At 33.5% G+C, this 23,606-nt stretch overlaps 2 protein-coding genes across 2 annotated transcripts; one reads left to right on the top strand and one right to left on the bottom strand.

The window, feature by feature from the left end:
• Positions 1–573: 573 nt before the first annotated feature.
• On the bottom strand, positions 574–10,360 carry LOC121375274 (RING finger protein 11-like). The gene is made up of 3 exons (XM_041502647.1): positions 10,138–10,360; positions 7,283–7,434; positions 574–5,138 (listed from the first exon to the last, which is right to left on the bottom strand). The coding sequence occupies exons 1-3, from the start codon at positions 10,240–10,242 to the stop codon at positions 4,967–4,969; spliced, it is 429 nt and encodes a 142-aa protein (XP_041358581.1). The 5' UTR covers positions 10,243–10,360; the 3' UTR covers positions 574–4,966.
• Positions 10,361–10,782: 422 nt separating this feature from the next.
• On the top strand, positions 10,783–23,272 carry LOC121376001 (Fanconi anemia group C protein homolog). Its single transcript, XM_041503751.1, has 11 exons — positions 10,783–11,091; positions 12,012–12,194; positions 13,743–13,847; positions 14,838–15,102; positions 15,836–15,990; positions 16,872–17,030; positions 17,880–17,955; positions 18,273–18,448; positions 19,170–19,238; positions 22,238–22,432; positions 22,725–23,272. Exons 1-11 carry the CDS (start codon positions 10,885–10,887, stop codon positions 22,974–22,976), a joined length of 1,842 nt encoding a protein of 613 aa, XP_041359685.1. The 5' UTR covers positions 10,783–10,884; the 3' UTR covers positions 22,977–23,272.
• Positions 23,273–23,606: the final 334 nt, after the last annotated feature.

Here is a 23,606-nt window from a genome sequence, read left to right as displayed (position 1 = left end):
TATCTACTAAATAGTTCACAACTGGGGTCTAATTCACTAAACTCTAGCAACTTTGCGATCTCGCAGTGCAATGCTAAAAGACTTGCAAAGAGGATGCTTTGTTGTCTAGTAGAGCCTAAGAGACCTTTGTGAATTAGGCCCCTGTAGGATCATCGTAAAACACATCATTATTACAAGTGATAGAATCCAAGAGGTTTCAGAATATCACTGACCTACATACCCTACCAAACACTTAACCAATTGGTCCCACTTATTTGACACCAGTCTCGGACACATTTGCCATAGTACTCTGTGTCCAATACAGTTATGCTTGAACCTTCAGAATATTAGGTATGTGTCAAATTGTTAACTATTTCACATATAGGTATGTTTTCCTCAGCATTCTGAATTAGCCTGCAAAGTAGACCTCAACACTGGATGTGGATGTGAATTGATAAGGATACAAATATCACATCTCGAAATAGGTGTCAGACAATCGAGGTCTATGGTGACCATCTAGTATGAAAATTAGTCTTCAGAGTGACAAAAGTTTTTTAAAGTACATACTGTATAACCAACCAGAAACCATATATATAAGCACCTTTATCTTATTAAACAACATGTTTGTGACTTGAAGATCATTTTGGTAATTCTTCAGGTTGAACATTTCAATCAATGAGAAGCCATTACAGCCATCTGAGATTTTACATTTAACAATTAGCTTCAGTAAAAAAAATTGGCCAATGTTTTTAGGAAAAAAACAGGAAAAGAAATATTGAATCAAAATCCATTCAGTTGTTCTTTGGACAATAAAAATATAACATTCCATCTAAAGCCAATCTGAGGTCATGTCCACCTTAGAATTTGTATAAACCACAAACAATTTTGGATATTAGTTCCCTACCAATATTCATTAATATTCATTGGTCAAATCATGAAGTGGAAAATATTATTCTCTCATTTAACATGACGTCGTTGGTAATATATGACGTCATGTTAATGTAAGATTGTGATGTAAGGTCATTAGACACAGTTTTAAATTAATATTTTATTATTAAAACCTTCATTATAAAAGCTACCTTGTTAATTTTGATAAACATGATAAATATGATTGTGTAGTTTATTTATGATAAAATGGTGAAATAAAAAAGTTACTTATTAAGCAATCTTTGTTTGCTTGTGTAAAATAATGGTTTATTTACCGAATGAACGAGAGAAAACGACTCCATCATATGCGGTCATGTGGGATAGAAAAAGTACACCCTTGGTGGTGAAAATTTTGACCATGGGACCCTGCAAGCCTCGTCCCAGTGTCGAAATTCCCACCACCTCGGGTGTACTTTTTGTATCCCACATGACCACATATGATGGAGACTATTAATGATCCTGGGAAAACACCTATTACCAAGATCAAGTATAATAATTCAGCTACATGAGTAAATCAGTGGATCTAAAAACTGTTTGACATTAATCTGGAAAAGTAATGGATATATAAAACATAGGGATACTCTATGGTTCAGATCTTTCTTCACCCATTAGTGAGTTATGACATAAGCATACACGTACTTGTCAACAATTTCATATTACAGAAAACAAAAAGAACAATAGCCACACATTAAATAATTCAGATATAAAATAACTAAAAATGAACTGCACAATATGAAGCATATAAATAGCAAACACAACATGGTCAGCTTGCATGTAGAGTAAAAACTTAATGTTAAACACAGTGTTTATTATAACATGCCACAAATGGAATACCCTGGGAGCTGGGTCCGAAAAACACCATATTCATCTGCCGTATGTGTCATAATAGATCATCAATACAAGGTGCAACTCAGAATATCTTTATCTAATAACAAATTAAAAATGATGTAACCAAGCTTCAACTTTATTGTTATTATCTAAAAATGATTGCTAATTCTAACTTTATAAAATAAAGATTTTATTGGAACATTCAGTGTCCTTGCCTTCTCCTACCATCTGCACTTTATCAGTTTCCTATGCCATGTCCATGCATTCCTGTGTATCATTAAACCATTTTTGAAAGTTCATTCATATATGAGTGATCTTGTTATATTACGTATAGGGGAATGTCTGAGTAACACTCCATTCCTGAAAAATAATGGAGATGAGGTCCCCTACTTAAAATACACCACTAAATAATAATTTTATGTGAATATATGTTAGTATGGAGTTTAACACCAATGATTATGGTGGGTTAATTAAGTAGGGTTTGATCTCTCCATAATAATGGAGCGTTGAGATAATACTGTGACTTCGCAAGTGTATTTTAAGTGCAAGTACCGGCAAACTTACCCCAATTGAAATAAAATAAAATCTTGCAACATTCAATTATTGTGTTGTATTGCATTTTAGCCATCAATAACTTTATTTATGACATTAAAATCTTTATGACCCAAGGATGGACAAACAGAAAACAAAGAAATTCACAAGACCACAACTAAAATAAAAAATAATAATAAATAACACACCTTTGAAACAGTATTGCCAAATTGACACATCTATGCTTATGAAGAAATTGAGTTTAGATTAAATTTTAATTTAATTTTCATAATATTAAATCAACTCTCAGTTATCAGTGCAAACCCTAAAAATTATTGCAATATATAATTTATGATCCTGGTCACCGAAAATAGAGCACTAACATGTATTTCTCCCAGTTTGTCACAGTATGAATTTAATCAATTTAAAGACTAACAGTAGAATATGTGCTTAAAATGTTTCCTTCAGGTTCTGAAAAAGCCCCAATCTATCTATAAGCTCTTTTATTCATTACAATACTTGCCATCCCACAAACAGGATTTTTTTGTGTGGAAATACAAAATTAACTGTTTAATGAGCAAAAGAATAAACTTGACACAATATTTATTACCTTCAGAAATGTGAAGTACCCAGTACATGATCTGGACTTTTACACCTATATTCACTCTCAAAATATGCAATGTTTCCACACATACTTGGTACATAAGTCTTACACTATTTGAAACCCTTTTATAAAACTATTTTGTTAAAAATAAAATCATAGTTAATCAGTCCTAAACCCAATGTAGCACAATTACATTTTTATTATTACAAATTCATGTTTTGATACTTCCTCAATTCTCTAAAGTAATTTTTTTTTTTTTTTAAATCCACACACACACATACACAGAGTTAATAAAAGTAATGAATAATATTTTGAAACAAGACAAAATATTAGACAATTATTTAGTGGTACCATAATCTAATTAGCAAATAAACTACCCTCAATCCATTGTATACTGAGCTGTAAGAGGACTATATACCAGTATTTAAAAAAATTAATAATAATAATAATAATCAACTGCATACACTGCAACTGTCCATGACAAATAGCAATTAATATGCTTTGAAGATTAAACCAGAGTTTTTAATTCGCTTTGGCACTTTTTTGCTGTGGACTACATTCATATAGTTTTTCCACTGCATGTTTTTTTGCCATGGACATTTTCTTAATTACAGTAGGGTTGCAACTGAATATATACTACCCTGGTGATGCATGAAGATCAAAGAAAGGCATAATCAGTGAAAGCCAAAACTACATTCCAGTAAATTAACATATCAAAGTGTAGTAAAACATACTACCTGTACAAGAAAATCCGTGATTACAAAACTGCAACCAGTATCTACACATTATCTACATGTAGCAGACATGTCTACAGGCCAAACAGAAAAAAAGCTGAAAGACGGGGCCCTTAAACATGACTCTAACTCACTGAACCATGTTCTCAACCATTACCATTAGTGTTAACACATACAATAAATATATCACATTATTCAGTCATCTCTGTAGGACCACACAAGATTTGAAACATATGTACATAAGATTGTGATCCACATTTTGTGATTGCATGAAACCACCAGTTCACACATTTATCAAAATAGTATTCTTAGATTTGTGTTTATGATCTTTCATAACATATATTGTACCTTTCAAAACTGTCTCTTCTGTTATTCACAAAAATAAATAAAAATATATCTATAACATCTAATGAAAAATTGTATAAGGTAACAAAACAACAACTGTCCTCTGTTTAGCACAAAAGTAAAAAAAGAAATTGCGTCTTTTATATTCAGAACTAGAAAACATATAAAAGGATACAATATTAATAACAAAACAAAAGATTTACTGTTAATTAAAAAAAACACCACCAGCAGTTGTAGTATCAAAGTGTTGTAGTATCAAAGTGTTGTTAATCGTCAGTATTATTTGTGAGGTAGAAAGTCTAATGAATTTAGTACCAGTTAAATAAACCTCCTCCTTTAGAAAAATATGAATTATATGTCCACACAGGGCATACATGTACGGTATGTATTGGCACCTGAATTATTATAATCATCTGAATTATTATTATTATTATAATCATCATCAGCATAGTTATAACATCACCAATCCCATGATTCTATAAATGGTATAAAAGTCTAATTATTTCTTACTGTCACATTTCCTATAAAATAAAATAAAATTAATTCAAGTATGGGTTGTTTTGAAATATTAATTATTACATTGTACCACAGAATGGAATATGTCCGATATCTTGCACTTATATACACACGTAAGTAAGTCAAGGAAACAAATCTTTCTCCAATGATCGAGTTTGAGATGTTTTGAACTGAAAAATATACATATACATGTATCTCCTTTGTTGTGATAGAACTTAGTAATGTATTGTATTAAAGTACTGCGGTCATGGAACATTTTATTGCAGTATTATTCAAGTATTGTATTGTGTGTTGAAATTAATGCAGTGGTCAGCAGCTGGACAATGAATTGTGTAGTCATGCAGGTGACCAGTACTTTGTCACATGGGGTACAGGTACTGTAGGAAACCATCCACATTATAAACACAGATCATTTCCGAACCGATGCTTCCACTGATTTAACACACTTATCCCACCAGCTGCAGCACCAACATACAGGAATCACCTAGACATGGTCAGTCAATCAACTAGTCTCATAGGTGGTGAGGAGAGCCGCGTCAACAGGCTCCATACATGACGGACACGTAAACGAACGCATCAGCCAATCGTCTATACATTCTCTGTGATATGTGTGCATGCAAGGTAAAAAACGCAACATATCTCCTAGAATGAATTCACCCATGCATATTGCACATCTGAAAAACAAAAAATGAAATTGATTAAAATATATTTTAAAATTATTTTCCATTCTCAATAAATCAATCAGCTTGAACCAACAATCTGTGATTATGTGAAATTGATTAAATACACTAGATGTTGCATTACATAGTTAATAAACAGTTTGTCAGTTTCAATACAGACTGTCTGCAAAAAAACGTTGCACTCACTAAAATGGTCAGTTCCATTTTAGTCTCCTATAATTCAATTTGATTTATTTTTCGTGCTTATACCCTATCCAATTATGATACAAACACACAGCCCTTGCACACACCTTGGCAATATGGGCTGTATTTTCAGGACAGTGGGTTAATGGTTATATTTAGCTGACAAAAGTCTTGTACCTCTCCTACTGAGCAAACCCTGTAATTACCGTATATCTTCGCCTATAAGTCGAATTTTATTCACTCAAAAATTATTTTATAACTTAGGGGGTCGACTTATAAGAGGGTGAAAAAATTTCACCCAAAAATATTACCGTTTTGGGGATTATTTTACAAGTTTTATTGTTGAAGTATGCCCTGTATTTATACTCAAATATGTTAATTTGACAAAAAAAATTTTTTTTTATAACCTATTTTTTGGGCATTATAACGGTTTTGGTTATTTGAAAAGGCGTGGATCTCACTCACATGCCAAAACAACAACCCACTTAGTTAAAATAACAGTCATCACCAATAGCAAAAATGTAAACAGTACTAACTACCTGTTGCCTGAGTTTATTTTGAAATCTGGTCACTGGCATTAATCATTTAATGGTTGTTCAAACAATGTTTTGTCCGTGATTAACTTCATGAATATTACTGAGCTTTCCCTTAAAATAGACTGATCTCTGCAGTTCACTAGAGCAATAGGGACACACATCATTTGGTACAAAAACCAGTGTACTTTCCAGAGTTATCCTCCTTACATGTATTAATATGGCGGCAAAACGTGATTAACCGATGATACATGTACTTTCAGTTTTATCGTAGTGATCTGTTGTCAGTGTTTATAAATAAAGTTGTTGTCTTTGCACAAAACCATGCTGTACAGTGCCATACGGTAACAGTCAAACAGCTTTCACTCTCTACTAAGGGAATATTTCGTTTTGATGCTATGTAGTTTGATTGGAATATTATTGCGATGTACAAAACGTGAAAAACGAAGTTTGTAAAATAATTTTCTTTTGTTGATATTGTACATTATTGTTCTCATGTGCTGAAAATAAGAAATACTTCAATATTTATACGTTGTTTTTCATGGGTCGACTTATAAACGGGTCAATAAAAAAATATGTTTTCAGGGCTTGAAATTAGGGACTCGACTTATAGCCGAGATCGACTTACAGGCGAAGATATACGGTATACTAAACCACAGAAGCTGGTGTGTCTTATTTATAAACTGAGCACTCAGCACTGGGGTACTTTGGGATTTTGTTCAATGGATATTATTGTACATTTTTTTAATGTTACAAAAACGTAACTGATTGAAAAAAAGCAGATTTGTTTAATAATAAATCAAGGCTAAGGAAGGAAGGAAATGTTTTATTTAACGATGCACTCAACACATTTTATTTACAGTTATATGGCATCAGACATATGGTTAAGGACCACGCATATATTGAGACAGGAAACCTGCTGTCACCACTTCATGGGCTACTCTTTTCGATTAGCAGCAAGATATCTTTTATATGCACCATCCCATAGATAGGATAGCACATACCACAGCCTTTGATATACCAGTCATGGTGCACTGGCTGGAGCGAGAAATAGCACTGACAGGGAAATCAAGGTTAAGAACACATTATCTGCGAACCAACATAGACAAGCTTGATGTTGCATTACATCGTTAGCAAACAAAATTGATCATCCACTTCCTTTTGGTTTCTTTCGAGATGACTGTCTTGTTAAACCACATTTTCAAGACTACACGTATGGATATGAATGTATGATGTGCTTTTGAAGCCAATTTAGAATGAAAAGCTATCAAGAAGCAGATTATTTTATTAATACCGTATGTATATTATTATCATTTTACAAACTGTAGCTTCTGATATTTAACGCATATGCACATCCTGACGCTAATCAGATCTGGAGATTCACCAAAAAATGTAAGGCTTTCAATACAGAATTAAACTTACTCTTTAGCTTTTTTACTTATTCCATCATACACTCCTGTTGGAAGATGATTAATAAGACCAAGTCTTTGTGCAATTTTAATTTGTTCTTCTTCTGTTAGCATATTCGCTGGTCGGCTGACATTAGGAGAAGGGTAATACACAGGCACACTTTCCTAAAATCAAAACACAGATTTTAAAATAAATGGGTTTTAACATGACAAATTTTGAAATATCCCATTTTCTAATAATAATCGTATTTATATGTCACAAGATATTTTTTTTTACAATATCTAATAATATTTAGTAGAACAAACATTATCACTTTTTTTAATGATGGGTACGGTACTACTTTTTTAACATGGGCACATCACCTCTGAATATGCAAGATAGAACTACATGTAGTTCATTTGCGAAAGTCATGTGGGATATATGTACATTGCACATTTCATTTCATTTCAACTTATTTTAGTGCTTATATCAATTAAGGTTCAAGCACGCTGTCTTGGGCACATACCTCAGCTATCTGGGCTGTCTGTCCAGGACAGTGTGTTAATTGTTACTTGTTAGTGAGAAAAAAGAGGGTATAGTGGTCTTACATCTACCCAATGAGTTGTTAAAACTCCCTCTGGGTGGGAGCTGGTACCAGGCTACGGACCCTATACCTACCAGCCTTATGTCCGATGGCTTAACCATGACACCACCGAGGCCGGCTGCACAAGATTACACTTAAAACAACAAGGGGAGCAAACTCTACTGTCGTGTCTATAAAATCACTATTCAACTTGAACAGGATGAAATCAATATCTTTTGTCAAAAGACTTTTTTTTTCTTTTTTTTTTAAATCACAAATTTATTCCTCTTTTTTTTTTCTTTTTTTTTATTATTCCTTCACAGATACCCTGTTTACAATTAACTGCCCCAATCCAGGGAAAAAGGGACAGGAGGTCTACAAGACCCAGGAATGATACTTGAAGAAACTAATAACTATTTTGAATAACCTGAAACTTGACAACATTTGTATAATAGTATATGCATACATGTAGTATAGAATAAACAGTAATGCATCTGTGAATTTTTTTTAATATATTTTTTTTTAAACACACTTTCATACACTACATTCACACCGATATATTATTCTTGATAGCCTTTGGTGTATAGACAAGCTTGGCCCGAATTTAACAAATAATATTGTAATGTTTTAATATTGTAACAGTGGCTTGTACATTGCCCAGTCTCTGTTAAAACTTTCATACTCACAGTTACTAAATGCTATATTTTGTTCTATTTGATATCTAGTGTTTAATTCATGTTACAAATTTATTCCTAGTTTGAAACTTCATATTTGTAAAGAACAAATTTAGAGAACAAGACAGTATGACAACACTGAATTTTTTTTGTTTTATCTGACAACTATTTCAGATAGACATTTTGTGATTAAAACCTGTAATTATAAAAGTTATCTCTTTAATTTGTAAGGTTAAATTTTATAAAACATGAAAGAAAAATGGCAAATAAGATGATATGCAGTTTATTTTTGATAAAATAATCAAATAAGAAAGTTACTTTTTCAACTATCTTTGAACATTTATTTGTAGTGAGTAGTAATTTACTGAATGGATGAGAAAGAGAAAAATTCTTTATATGCAGTCATGTAGGATAGAGAAAAAGTAAATTCTCGATGGCAGCTTCTCAGAAAGCTTCACCGCAGGTCAAAATTCCCATCACTTAAGATGTACTTTCTTCTCTCTTTTTAAAATTTTTTAATCTCACATGGCCACATGCAATTTGTATAAATGATGATGGATGGATTGTTAAATTTTTTATTTAAAAAAATAAAAATTATATGGTATTTTGACATGAATAAATACCTAAATAAATGGAGAACAGTATTCATGGTAAAGCATTATTTGCATGACATTATTCCTTTGTAAATATGGGTTTTGGTTTCATGCCGAAATACATTGTTTTGATACTAAAGATGGTATTTTTATATAATTTTCATAGTAATCGTAAATATGTATTAACAGTAAATGTGTATTAAAAATAGATTAAAACTGAGCACTTAAAAAGGTCAGGTAACTGAAAACAAACACTATTTAAGCTTAATCAGAAGCATCTGTTTAGGAGGCTCTAAAAACATTTAAAAAATGGAATAAATGTTAGTGATTTCTTTAAAGCTCATTGTTAGTTTATTTTCACAGGACATAATGAATTTTATACATCCAGTCTGACACATTATTATTTCATTTTTCAGGAAGTGGGTCTAATTTGTTCACCACCATCCATCCACCCCACCCCCCAAAATTGTTTAATATAGATCAACATGGTTATAAATACAATTATAACAAAATAGGATTTGGGCAAGTTACTTAATGAATGGTGTAAACTGGAGACCTTTGGGTAGGAAAGTTAAGTACATAGTTTGAACTGAGTTGACTTACTATGTAAATAGGATAGGCAGTAGAGGGCAGGTTGACCTGCCTTCTACACAGTATATATACATTTACACTTTACTTATTGAATTAAAAATTATGAACTGACAGTGACATTTAAGCACCTGCCACAAACTGGGAAACATTGAATATGCATTTCATTAATGTCAATCATCTTCTCTCTTTAATAAGTGAGAAAGCTACATATGGTTCAGTATGACCCGTCTTTGTTTATAACAAAAGACCTATCAGCTGTTACCCTCATAACACTGTAACAAAGAACTGTGTCTTTCTAAAACACCGTTAGGATTTACGTGACAACTTTGCCACAAGGCATGATATCCTGTTCAAAGTAAACAATACTGAGGACCATTTAACACGTAACGTGAAATACGGAAGATATACAACAGCGGATAAAAATAAACATGAACATAGTAGGTCAACCTGATATGGTGGTGGAGGTCCTGGGTCGGATCCGTCTGAACGGCTGTCATTTTCCCTTAACAAAGACATGTCGTCTGCATTTGAAGACTTTAAGCAGTTCCCCATTGTTGGGTTGATACGTTATGAAATACTGTAATGACGAAAACAGACGAATATCTATTTACTAGGGTTTATCTTAAAATATAGCAATATTTTTCTTTGGTCATTCTGACAGATCAAAACATTTGCCTAACAACTTCTAAAAATAATTCACTTCCGCGTAGTCTGGTGACGTCAAACAATTAGTTCTTTGTGACTACCAAAAGTATCGGCAATCAGCATGTCAACAATTATGATATTACCAAATTATAAAACAGATTCTAATTATATTAAAATAAAATATTTTAAAATATGTTCATAACAATGTAAGTGTATTGTGCATAAAGCGCATTGATATTAAATAGCAAAGTAGTTCTAATTTAGTTTCGGATGTCCCTTATGCTCCTTATTACAATAAAACCGTAATAAAATGAATAAATTACAACAATTTTAATGAATTAACAATAAAACAATATAGAATGTATATAAAAAAAGTCGATTGAGTAAAATATTTTCTACGAAACATGAAAATCATTAACACTTTACAAAGATGGCGTCCCCCAGTAGCTTGGTGTTGCGGGAAATATGAACTTAAATTACGTTCAGTCTAAATACTTTATATTAATTCAGAATATTTTCATAAAATTTATAATTTGAAATATTTAAGTTATGCTTGGAATGGAACAACTCAAAGTCAAAATCAAAGACTGTACAATAAAAATAAAAGCCTTATCATCTAACCATAAAGTTAAACAAAAATTTGAAAAAGAATTGGAATGTCATCAAAATGTTCAAATGGCAAAGGAAAACATTACATCATTATTTTTGGATGTGGAACATATTATCCAAGACATATATAGTTATTTTATATCGATGGTAAGAGCAAAATGTACAGGAAATATGCTATGTCCTTTCATAATATATTCGTTTAGTTTATTAATCGAGATAAACATTTCGGCCCTTTATTTATTATCATAATCTTGTACTTTTTTGTAGGTATGTAGCGCTAATGAGTAATGTACATATTTAATCAAATGGAAATATTTGTTGACTTTTCCAAGGAACATATTTAAAGGTCAAACCATCCTCATCATTGGGCCCATTAGACTATATTTCTTATTCCAGCTAATCACGACTGGTATATCAAAGACTGTGGTATGTGCTGTCCTGTCTATGGGATAGTGCATATAAAAGATCCCTTGCTACTAATGGAATAATGTAGTGATTTCCACTCTAAGACTATATGTCAAAATTACCAAATGTTTGACATCCAGTAGCCGGTGCTCAAGTGGTGTCATTAAACAAAACAAACTTATATTTTTTTAAATTTTGTTTCTAAAGTGACAGTTGATGTAACAATAAAAATCAACCTCCACTAAAGGGGATTCAAACCATGGACCCTCAGCATGAGAGTTCAGCGCTCTACCAACTGAGCTAATAGGGAAATTCCCACTAGCCTCGGCCAGCTCCCCTATCCATGACAGGAACTAGCTACTGCCACTAGGAGCACTTTGTGCTTACACTACTACATTGGTGATTATTTGAAAATTTATTACTTACCAACTACTGTTTAACATTTTAGAATTGTGTGGCCATCTCTGATATTTGCATAGCAAATCGTGTTCCAATATTGAATAAAATGTCCCTTGTTTTAAATTTCTGCTGGCAGTTTGCAAAATTGCCACCTTTTTCTTTTCCAATATTTTTGTTAAAATCCTAGGCAAGGACTGCCAGGGTTCCAGTCTATTGCAGGAACAGGCTATTGTGTGTTAAAAAAAAATCTTTTGTTTTTTTAGACTTCTATTGATGATGTTATGAAAAATTTGCCTGAGACTGGTCAACTACTGAGTGAATTGTCTCATATACCAATAATGCAGATGTGCCCTCAGCTCTTTACAGCCTGGTTGAAGTGTGTGCTTTGGTTCTACAAGAGAGATGCATTGTCACCTATTGAAGTTAAAGCAAGAGATTGGGCTCTAGTATGCATTTGTGATATTATACAGTGAAACCCCTCAAAACTGGACCCTCAGTAAACCAGAAATTCCTTAAAACAACACATGTTTTACAGTCCCTTTTTTAATATCTGTACAGAACAGAACCTCTCCAAATCAGATACCCCTAACAACCAGACCTTGTACTTGGTCCCCATGGGTGTCTGGTTTAGAGGGGTTTCACGGTACTAGTGAATGGAATTGTACATACCTGGTAACCGGGTACATTTCTAATGCTACTAATATCCATCAGTCTTTGGGTTTTTTTGCTCACTGTGTAAAACATGAAAGTTTAAAATGTGAAATTGGAAATGTCTGAAGCCTAAGGATGAATATTAATGTAGTTTCTTTGAATTTGTTGAATCTATATTCTGTGGCTTCCTCTTTCTCTCAACCATATGTCAATAATCATATGTTAGTCACCAAATAGCCATAGTTTAAAAGGTTCCTTTCCTTTTGAATTCTTGAGGTTGAACACCATCATTTATTTTTGTATATATTTTAAAAGTAATCATCAAAGAACAATTTTAAAAGACTTCTTATTTTTAAATTTATTTTTAAATAAAGACATACATGTACGATGTATTTCCTTAACTGCATTGAGGGCCTGAAACTCATCAGAAACATATGGAGACCAAAAAACAAAAAACAAATCTGGGCCACTAAATTTTAATTTTCAGTGGCCAAACTTGGTTTAGGTAAGCCAAACATAAAATATTCATATTTCAGGTTTTAAATAATTTAAAATATTAAATAAAAAATTTTTTAAGTATGCTTCGATAAAGTAATATTGATTTGAAGAACCACTTCTATTGAAATTAAATGTTCCACATGATTATGAATTGGATCCGGAAGTCTTTGTTTAAATATCAAGACAATACGTAACTACATCCAGTCTACAAAATCAATGTTTTTAAATGGATGTTGCCAAATTACCATACTTATAAGTCGATATGTTTAATTTTGTGAACCATGAGCAAGATTTTAATGTGAAATAAATATATGCAATAGAACAATTATTAATAGTGGCTCATATGTTTTAGATATAAGATTGTCCAAATAATTTGGTTTGTGATGGAGGCGACTAACACCATTATTTTTTAATTCATGTATTTAAAGTCACCCAAATGGGACTTTGGTCATATTTGGCGACCTGGTGACTGTCAGTTTTGGGCCCTGGCATTGTGTTAAGCTGCTATATATGTATACTGTAAGTCTATTATTTATTGTGTCATGAAAGTACTGCGACAGTAGTCCAAACTGAATATAGATAGTATTGCTTAAACATAGAAGATACTGTAATGTTTCTTGTTACTTTTAAGACAATAAAACAAATTGCCTTATTTTAATTTTTAACATGGTTTGCAAAACTTTCTTGATTTACGGTTACTGAGTATTACTTACAAGTTCTTTCTTTTATATAAAACTAAAATATATGTAAGAACCTTTGTTGTTTTTTTCAACTCACCATTTTCATTATCTTTTTTTGTAAATCATTAAAGCAATTAAATATTTAAATAACTTCTATACTTGCAGAAACTTCTTCATTCTACAGTGTCATACCAGATGAAGGCAGGTGACCCAGCTTTAAGAAACCTTGCAATGATGCCATCGGTATTACTCAAGAAACAATTATCGCATGTAAGTAAATTAGCATTCTTTAGTTCCTGCACAAGGGGCAGGACGTAGCAAGGTGGTAAACTGCTCGCCTGATGCACGGTCGGTCTAGGATAGATCCCGTTGGTGGACCGATTGAGCTATTTCTCTTTCCAGCCAGTGCACCATGACTGGTGTATCAAAGACCATGGTATGGTGGGATGGTGCATATAAAAGATCCCTTGCTACTAATGGAAAAATTAAGCAGGTTTTCTCTCTAAGACTATATATCAAAATTACTAAATATCTGACATCCAATAGCAGATTATTAATAAATCAATGTGCTTCAGTCAGGACTAGCTCTGGGTGAACGCAAAGGTTTGCCAAATTATCTATTAAACTTCAAGAATGGCAGAAAACCAGTTATTTTATATAAATAATAAAATGTAGTAAAATTATTTCACCAACTCAAAATAAAATTTGCCAGTTGTTTTCAAATTTCGCCATTGCGAATTTGGCATCTGCCAGAGCTAGCCCTGCTAGTGGGGTCATTAAAACAATTTTTTTTGTTTTCATGAACAATAAAACAATACATGTATTGACAAAAACCATTAAATTCACAGAAATACGTATAATCAAAACACCCTTTAAAGTTCTTTCCTCAAACATGTAGTTAAAATAGAACTTTCATGGTTCGGAACATAACAGTGGCACTGACAGCAATTACTAATGGAATTTTTTGTCGCTGAATAAAAATTATTACTATCAGTTGAATAGATAAGTTTAGAATTTTGTGTTTATTTGTTGTAAAATTTTAAAGTTTGAAATTGCTGCAGGCAGGCTCAAAATTGCCATAGTTGACGCATTTATGCAAAGCCCTTTAAAATTGCTGTAGGTAACAGATTGTTATGTTCGAATCCTGCTGTTTAGATTTCTATGCACTCTTTAATTTATCCAGTTGGTTAGTGGGTTTTTTCGTATGTTATAAAATTAAATTATACATGTACATACACTATATTACTTTAATTATTTCAGAACATTTACAAAATAACACAATTGTTGGAGACGAGAAATGGTCGTCACTGGGATTCAAGTACAGGTTCTTACAGACTGTCCACCTGTGAGCAGGTCAGCGTGTTGAAGGATCTCTCCAACGTCTTGTTGACCATGCATCATGAAAATGAGTTCTGTTCACTGTGGCTTACAGTTCTCCAACAGTTGTCGCAGTGTCCACTTGATGAAGATATTTTGAATATCTATCTAAGACTGACCGTATCCCAGAAAGGAGCTTACAGTGGAGGTGACAATATTTATTAAAATACAGGTTTCAAAGTACAAATCGTCCCTCTGTTTGTGCTGTATTATGAATAAGTTACTATTTTTATGGTTTAAAATTGTACTTTAAATATTGACCAAGCAGCCTTTTTGTTTTTAGCTGGCAGCTAAGTACAGTCCACTGCCGCCTTACTATTGTCAACTTGTTTACTTATTTTATCAATATTGTTTTATCAAATCAAAGTAATGCAATTGTAGACAAACGAAGTACATGTATGTTATTAACTTTTACTACTTTGCTTTGTGTTTCATGATCTTTTAATATTGGTAAATAAATAAATTACCAAACTCGTGTATAGTATTCTGTATTTGAAACTAATCATTTGTAAATTATTTATAATGAATAGCCTATAAATGAAAAAATTAATGCCTTTACATTTAATATTTGTGAATGTTGAACTATGATGGATAATATGAGTGAGTAAGAAACCTATCAATATGCCCTATCCTCAAAACATTCAGGCATGTCCTCAATGGGCACAACCTCTGACAGCAGCAATGCTTGGCACTGGGTTATTTTGGATAGCAATAGCTTAAATACACTTGCAAATAAGAAACACCCAAGCTTCACTTGTTTTTCATATTTAAAGTCAATGTATTTTCTATTATTTCAACAGGTTGTACCAGTAGTTATGGAAGAGGCCTATACATTTAAAATGCTTATTAATAATTTCATTGTATTGTTTGGTTTTTTGTAGAGTGTAAGGTGAACTTGCCATACAATTCACTTGTTCTTTTATGGAGCTCACACCTCCCCGCTCTCGAACAGGAAGTACTTGAAATGGTTCATGCAGTTTCATTATTTTTGGGTCTTCCTTTCATCGTAAAGAAGATAATAAAGTCTAGGAATTTAGTAGGTTATATTTAAATGTTTTTAAATCTTATTATAGCAACTAAAGGGATGCTTTTGTACTAGGCATGTTATCACAGTTCATATGGAATTTTCTTACATGTTTATATTCTATTGTGAAAGTCATCATGCAAAAAGGTTGTTCTGTTTGTCATCCAGTAATTTTGCTAGTGGCACAGGGATTTATCCAGGCGTTATATTGTTAAAAAATAGGCCCCTACTCGAAAGCTAGATGCTCTGTAAATTTGCAATTTGATGTGTAAATATTTTTGTAAATGTTTATGATAAATTAATTTTAAAATAGTGCATTGCCTCAATCAATGACCTAAAAGAAATATTCCAATAATAATTAAATCATACTGATTTTCCCACTCCCATCAGGCATGGAATCATGCCGAAAAATCCTCGATTAAGCCCTGTCAAAATCTTGATCTGTTGCTTAAAGCTAATGCAAAACTCCAACACGATCATCGTGCTAATCATTTGATATCGTCAACAATCTTGATGCAATATACACATCATTTTATTATTTGTTAACTATATATTGTACAACTATCATTTCAGTTGTGTTGGTATTTAACAATGGCCAACAGAATATTTCCATGAGACATTGATTAGAGATAAAAGCCAACATTAACTGAATAAGGCACTACAATCTTAAACTGTAACAGGAACAATCTTAAACTGAATAATCTATGGTATTCTAAATGGCTGAACGTCTGAAAATCTGCCAAAAAACCCAGGTGGGAAATGTCAAATGTTATGACAATATACTTACTTTTCATTTAAATAGTATTTTAAATTGTGTTAATATGGTGTATTAAAAAGTACCTTTGCTTAGTTATTCATGTAATACATAAAAAAAAAAATTGATAACATTCCAGGCCGTAGCATGTTCAGAAAACTATCAAGTTGCACATGCAGTTCATCAGATGCTGTACAGTTTACTTGTTAAGACTGGAGGTGCTGGCTTAATGTCTGATACCGTAACACAGTTTTATGAGTGTGTCCGTGAAGGTGGAGAACAAAACAACATCAAAGATGTAAGAGTCAACTAAATTACATCTGTTTATCTCTCTCTCTCTCTCCCCCCTCTCTCTCTCTCTCTCTCTCTCTCTCTCTCTCTCTCTCTCTCTCTCTCTCTCTTTTAAAAAAAAAAAAATGATTGTACATATAATTTAGTTGAAACTTCGGTGTAGTACTGCAGTTTTTGAAACACATTTTCCATGTTGTTTTTTAATTTTTTTATGTCATTTGCATTTTTCCTTTGTCTATATTGAAATGCAGAATTCGTATCCTTGATTCAATCCTAAAATATAATTTGTTGTTACTGAATAGTTGATCTGATGTACCGGTATATATTTATACCCTTTGGCCTCTACTGGCGTTATGTACAGAAAATGGTTGCTGTGAAAAAATTTGAAGTTTGATATGCCAAAATATTTTGGAATCTTATAAAATTGATTTCCGAAATGGCAGCTGTTTTATGAGGACAAAAATAGCTGTCTGTAAAAAAAAATAATTGGAAAGAGTATTTTTTCAAAATATCACCCTACAGTTGATGTTATGGTTAGTATTTAACTGTAGTTAGTATTTAGTTTTCTTTCCATCCATAATCCGACCTCTGACCAGTGGCATTTCCCATCTTTAGCCTGACTTCTGACCAATGGCATTTTCTTCCATTTCATTACACTGATCCAAACATAAACAGACAATGAAAGCACTAACATCTTCCAGGGAGTCATGCGATAGTGACTTCCATCTTTCCCCATCACTGTTTTTCTTTTGCTCTAGCTTTATCCAAGCCATCTTGTCTTTGGTGGTGAGGTTTTTAGTGGAATTAATTATATTGCATTGTATGTTTCTGAATATTTTTGTGTTGTGTGTTTCAGGTTTGTTTGCCGCACTCATCATTATACCGTCCAGAACTTCAGCCTCTGGTTAGTCTACTCAGTTATCCAACTAACAGTGAGTATTCCATTAGATGGCTTTAAAATATAAAAATAATCACAATATCGAGTAATTTTTTATTTGGTACCCCAGATTTAAGCACTTAATAACAGTTTAAGACATTTTTTCACATTTCTTTCTTCACATATCATATATTTAAAAAATTATATGCGGAAGACATCAACATAAAAAAACAATGATGCATACTGTAATTTAAAAATTATGAACCAGTCACTTTTTCCCATTCCCATTGTATGCTTGATTCCTGTTAAAATAATGTATTAACACAATATTTATTAATAAAGTTATATGGCAGATGTTTGTTTTTGGTACAGATTTGGGTGCAGAAACAGTAAATCACCGTTTGAAACAGATCAGTGACGTGATTTCTCTTGTCTTAAAATCGACCAGTGGAAGTCCACAAATGATGAGTTCACTTGCCATGCTCGCACTCGAGTTTAAACACTGGATCTACAGAGCAATGTGGCATGTAATACTGTGTGATAAAAAGGTACTAAGTTGATTTATTGTGTTGTTTACCGTTTACTACTACTAATGTTGTTGCTTCTTCTCTTAACCAAATTAAAGTTAAAGTTTCTTTTGTTTAATGAGACCTCTAGAACATATTGGTTAGTTAATCATAGGCTGATGGATGTCAACCATGTGTTAATTATAATTGAAAGAAAACTTGCTACATGTTTTCATTAGCATCCAGGGATGTTTTATGTGCACTTTTCCACAGACAGGACAGCACTTATCACAGTCTTTAATATCTCAGTCATGTGCACATTCTACTGATTGAGCTAAATCCCACCCTCTCACCAAAATAAGAATAAAAGTAAGAACTGGTATAAAAGTTTAAGTTAAAGTTTGTTTTGTTTAACAACAACACTACAGCACATTGATTTATTAATCATTGGCTATTAGATGTCAAACTTCCACAGACAGGATAGCACATACCATGGGTTTTGGTGCATTGGCTGGAAAGAGAAATAGCCCAATGGGCCCACCACCAGGGATCAATCCTAGACCGACCGCACTTCAAGCGAGTGCTTTAACACTGGTCTATGTTGAGCGCCCACCCCCCCCCCCCCCACCCCCCACCCCCCACCCCCCCCCCCCCCACCCCTCACCCCGGATAAAAGAAATTTGACACTATGCATTAATTCTTTTATTTTTCTTAAACATAGAAAACTGATTTAGTGTTGCATTTCTTTACTTTCAAATTTCAGAATGTTGACAGCTGTTTAGATGTCATATACCTCTCCGAGTTTTACAACACAGACGTAGAGGGTTTGAAGGTAATATATACTGATTTTTGTATTCAGTCTAGGATTGTTATTGTGATACAGTGTAACCCCTCTAAACCGGACACCCTTGAAACCAAGACAATTGCCCGGTATTTAGAGGGATCTGGTTTACAGAGGTTAAGTTCTGTCCTGTTTTTAAAAAGGGACTCTGTGAAACGTCTGGTTTTGAGGGAATTCTTGTTTACAGAGGGTCTGGTCTTGAGAGGTTTCACTGTACATCCAAAATGCATTCTCTTCTTTCTTTCAACTGATGATTCATACTTCTAGCTGTGGATATTAATCTTCATTCTGCTTATTAGTTCCTTACTTGTCCAAACGGATGGAACTATAGGTTTTGTCTCTGTGCTTCTGTCTGTCTGTCCCTCCCACATAGGTTTCCGAATGGGTTTTTTCACAGTGCCTCAAGATATTGACTGGAATTTTGTATATAGCTTTATCATTTAATGTTACAGATCAAGTTTGGTTTTCATGATGATTTACCCATTTTTGACAGAGTTATGGCCCTTGAACTTAGGCTATACGAAAAACAAAATTCCAGACTTTCTTGGGCAATACTAGAAAACTGAGCTGAAATTATATGTATAGATTTATCATGTTCTAGCTGTTACAGATAAAGTTTGGTAATTTAAGGTCTGGGATCGATCCCTGCTGGTGGACCCATTGAGCTATTTCTCGTTTCAGCCATGACTGCTATATCAAAGGTCATGGTATGTGTTATCCTGTCTGTGGGATGGTGCATATAAAAGATCCCTTGAACTAATGAAAAAATGTAGTGGGTTTCCTTTCTATCACTATATTTCAAAATTACCAAATGTTAAATCAATGTGCTCTAGTAGTGTCATTAAACATAAACAAACTTTAACTTTCATGGCAATTTACACATTTTTTCACAGCGATATGACCCTTGAACTTAAGCGATAAGAAAATTTGTTGGGTCCAGTAGGAGACATGTATTGCTTTTAAATTAGCAGTATTCTTAGAATGCTTGTTTGACTTCCCATACATCTGTTCATTTTCTTACTATAATTGACAGAATTCACTGTAATGGTAAATTAAAGTAGGCTAATTTTGCCATTAGAGTAATTTGAAAGATAAACCATTTGTTAAACTAATAATATTAAATACCCCAACCCCACCAGTCTGATTTCCAGAGAGGGCTGTAAAATAAATATAGATTTTGTTACCTTTTTAAAATAATGGTGTATAATTATGAGTTTTTTCCAATATTCCATGAAATTGATTTAGTGCAATTCATGTACATATTCAAATTGTGTTAATAGTTACGAGTTAGTATTAAGTGGATATTGTTTGCATTGGTATGTCAGTTTTCTGTATTACTTTTAACCAAAAAATCATAAAGTGAATAAGCATTTAGCCATTAGAAAATTTGGCACTTGAAGATATATACTGAATAAAAAAAGAAACTTCCGATTTGTACATATAGTATTTGTTGTGTTAAAGATTTCATTGTGTAATGAAATTATATAGGTAGTATTAGCCTTGAGCTGTATTATCAGGATTCATGAATTTTATCGATTATTTTTGCACTGTTAATCGTCGACAACGTGAAATTCAATTTGCACATGCATGCATGGTTCGACATGTCCCGTGTAGTATTCGGTCAATTTGTTTTACTTGTCTTACTGACATTGTTGTTAAGTGAACGAAAATGCTTCAAAATTTGTAAAAAAAAATTAATGTTTTTTACATTGTAGCATTTTTAGTATGCCAAGAATACCCAATAATTTACGCGAATGGGCGATTGGCATGCTTGATGCTGGCATGTCGACAGAAGACGTTGCAAGGCATGTTGGGAGTTCTAGTCGAGCGATACGAAATCTTTGCGTAAGATTTCGAACGACAGGAAGCACCAACGACTTGCCACGTCGTGGACGTCCGCGTGTTACAACGCGTGGTCAAGACCGCTATATCATGAACACGCATTTGCGCAATCGATTCCAAACTGCCACTGCTACTGCTGCTAACACACCTGGGCTTCATAATAACCGAATCAGTGTTCGTAATCGTCTGCGGGAGAACGGTTTACATGCACGACATCCTTACGTCTGATGCGTTTTAACGCAACATCATCGTCTAAATCGTCTTAATTGGGAACGTGTACACACTCATTGGATACGGCGATGCTGGAATACTGTTCTTTTTTCGGATGAATCCAGATTTTCTTTACAACGTGGTGATGGCAGGGTGCGCGTCTACCGTAGGAGAAATGAACGCTATGCTGATTGTTGTGTTCTTGAACGAGATCGTTTCGGGGGTGGGGGTTGAGTCATGGTCTGGGCAGCCATTGCCCATGGTTATCGTTCACCACTAGTCGTCATTGATGGCAATTTAAATGCTCAACGTTACTGCGATGACATTCTCGCTCATCACGTCATTCCTCTGTTCCATAACAACGCCAACATCTCGATTTTTCAGCATGATAATGCCACCTCTCATACAGCTAGAGACACTGTAAATTTTCTTAGGACAAATAACATTGATTTCATTGATGACTGGCCTGCTAAAAGTCCTGATCTCAACCCCATCGAGCATGTCTGGGATAGTCTGGACAGACGATTGAGGCATCATCCCAACCCACCCGCTAACGTCAAGCACTCATTCAGGAATGGAACAATATTCCATAGACAGAAATCAACACTTTAGTCAATTCTATGCGCCTGCGATGCACTGCAGTGGTCAATTCAAGAGGTGGTCATACACGTTAAGTGGGTTTTTTATTTTTTTTAACCCCTACCACACTTGGTCAAAATTTCTCCCAGTTTCTGTTAACCTATGGCCATGATTTTTGCACCAAACGATGCATCATGGAACACTCTTTAAACGCATATATAACAATTATTCCCCTGGTTTGTTTTCATCAAGTTATGTTCAAGCAAAGTTAGCGGAAGTTTCTTATTTTGTTCAGTATATTTAAATGTCGTCAATACTGATAAAATGCTAAAAGAAAATAATTTTGTGTTTTATTTCAGTCTTCTATCAGAGAAATGGTGCACTGTTTACGAGGGTTGGTTGGAAAAACAAACCTAAAACTGCCAGACATCGAGTACACTGTTTCCAGCAGTATAAAGCCAGACAGAGACAACAGCACGGCTCGTCAGATTCTGGTCGTTTTTCTCTTGCAGTCTGTGTCTGGCCTTCACCTTGCTGGGGAAATCTTAAGACTGGTACTATGATAACCTTATTACCTTTAAAACAATGTAAAAATAATTTGAATCTGGCTATATGAAGATACCTGTATGGCTGTTTCTTTTGATGCTGTTTTTATTGTAATTAGTAGCTAACATCATTCAAATAATTAATGCTTGATAACAAAAGAAATGAATTTGCTTTTGACCTTTCATCATATGCTAGGGACATGCATGTATTTATAACGGTTACTCGCATTGCAGTAATTGTTAAACTGAATTTTTCCAATGAATCTCGAGTAACTTTACAGTTTTCTATTTTTCATTGCAGGCAACATGTAACACCAGCAGTAGAGATCATCTGTATGTGCTGCTTTATGCTCATCAAATATTTAATATTGACATGACCACATGGTCGCCCTACAAGGCATCGCGATACACACAGCTGCTGAAAACATTGAGAGAGAAACTTTCATATGAAAGTGAAGAGCAAGAAGAATCAGGAATTAAATCTGTACAGAATCACAAAAACATCTTGATTGAATTAGAAACATTATTGTGTATGCCTGCATTGTGTCGGTAATGCACTCCTGCTGTATTGTATTGTTTTTAAACAGTTGTAAAGACCATCAAAGGGTTCGACAATGACAAAGTCCTTGTGATGAAGGGGTTCATGGAATGTTTTGAAATGTTATACAAGTTGTCCTTTATATCAGATTTGTGGTTCAATTTTGTGAGGACTATTTCAGCAGCTGATATTTGTATGTAAAAAGAAGAAGAAATGTTTTATTTAAAGATTCACTTAATGACGCCACTCAACACATTTTATTTATGGTTATATGGCGTCAGACATATGGTTAAGGACCACACAGATATTGAGAGGAAACCCGCTGTCACCACTTCATGGGCTAATCTTTTCGATTGGCAGCAAGGGATCTTTTATATGCACCATACCACAGACAGGGTAGTACATACCACGGCCTTTGATATACCAGTCGTGGTGCACTGGCTGGAACAAGAAATAGCCCAATAGGCTGTAAAAAGAAAGTAATTTTAATTTTGTACATTTGTAAGAATGAATTCGATTGGATATTTGCTCAAAAGTGGGATAGTAAAATCGGTATATATGGTTAATTGGTCAGAAATGGGAATATTCTTTAATTAGGCTTTATTCATACATGAAAGCTGTTCACACAAAAATTGTTAATTATGC

The sequence above is a fragment of the Gigantopelta aegis genome, chromosome 6 (genome assembly GCF_016097555.1).
Source record: "Gigantopelta aegis isolate Gae_Host chromosome 6, Gae_host_genome, whole genome shotgun sequence".
Lineage (NCBI taxonomy): Eukaryota > Metazoa > Mollusca > Gastropoda > Neomphalida > Peltospiridae > Gigantopelta > Gigantopelta aegis.
Note: the sequence above shows the minus strand (reverse complement) of the source record. Positions and strands in the feature narration are given on the sequence as shown.

Coding starts and splice junctions, on each gene's coding strand:
- LOC121375274 (XM_041502647.1), bottom strand. CDS start 10,242: ATGGGGAACTGCTTAAAGTCTTCAAATGCAGACGACATGTCTTTGTTA. Junction 7,435..10,137: donor GACCTCCACCACCATATCAG/GTTGACCTACTA, acceptor TTTTGATTTTAG/GAAAGTGTGCCTGTGTATTA. Junction 5,139..7,282: donor ATAAGTAAAAAAGCTAAAGA/GTAAGTTTAATT, acceptor TTTGTTTTTCAG/ATGTGCAATATGCATGGGTG.
- LOC121376001 (XM_041503751.1), top strand. CDS start 10,885: ATGCTTGGAATGGAACAACTCAAAGTCAAAATCAAAGACTGTACAATA. Junction 17,956..18,272: donor ACTCAGTTATCCAACTAACA/GTGAGTATTCCA, acceptor TTTTTGGTACAG/ATTTGGGTGCAGAAACAGTA. Junction 22,433..22,724: donor CTGGGGAAATCTTAAGACTG/GTACTATGATAA, acceptor TTTTCATTGCAG/GCAACATGTAACACCAGCAG.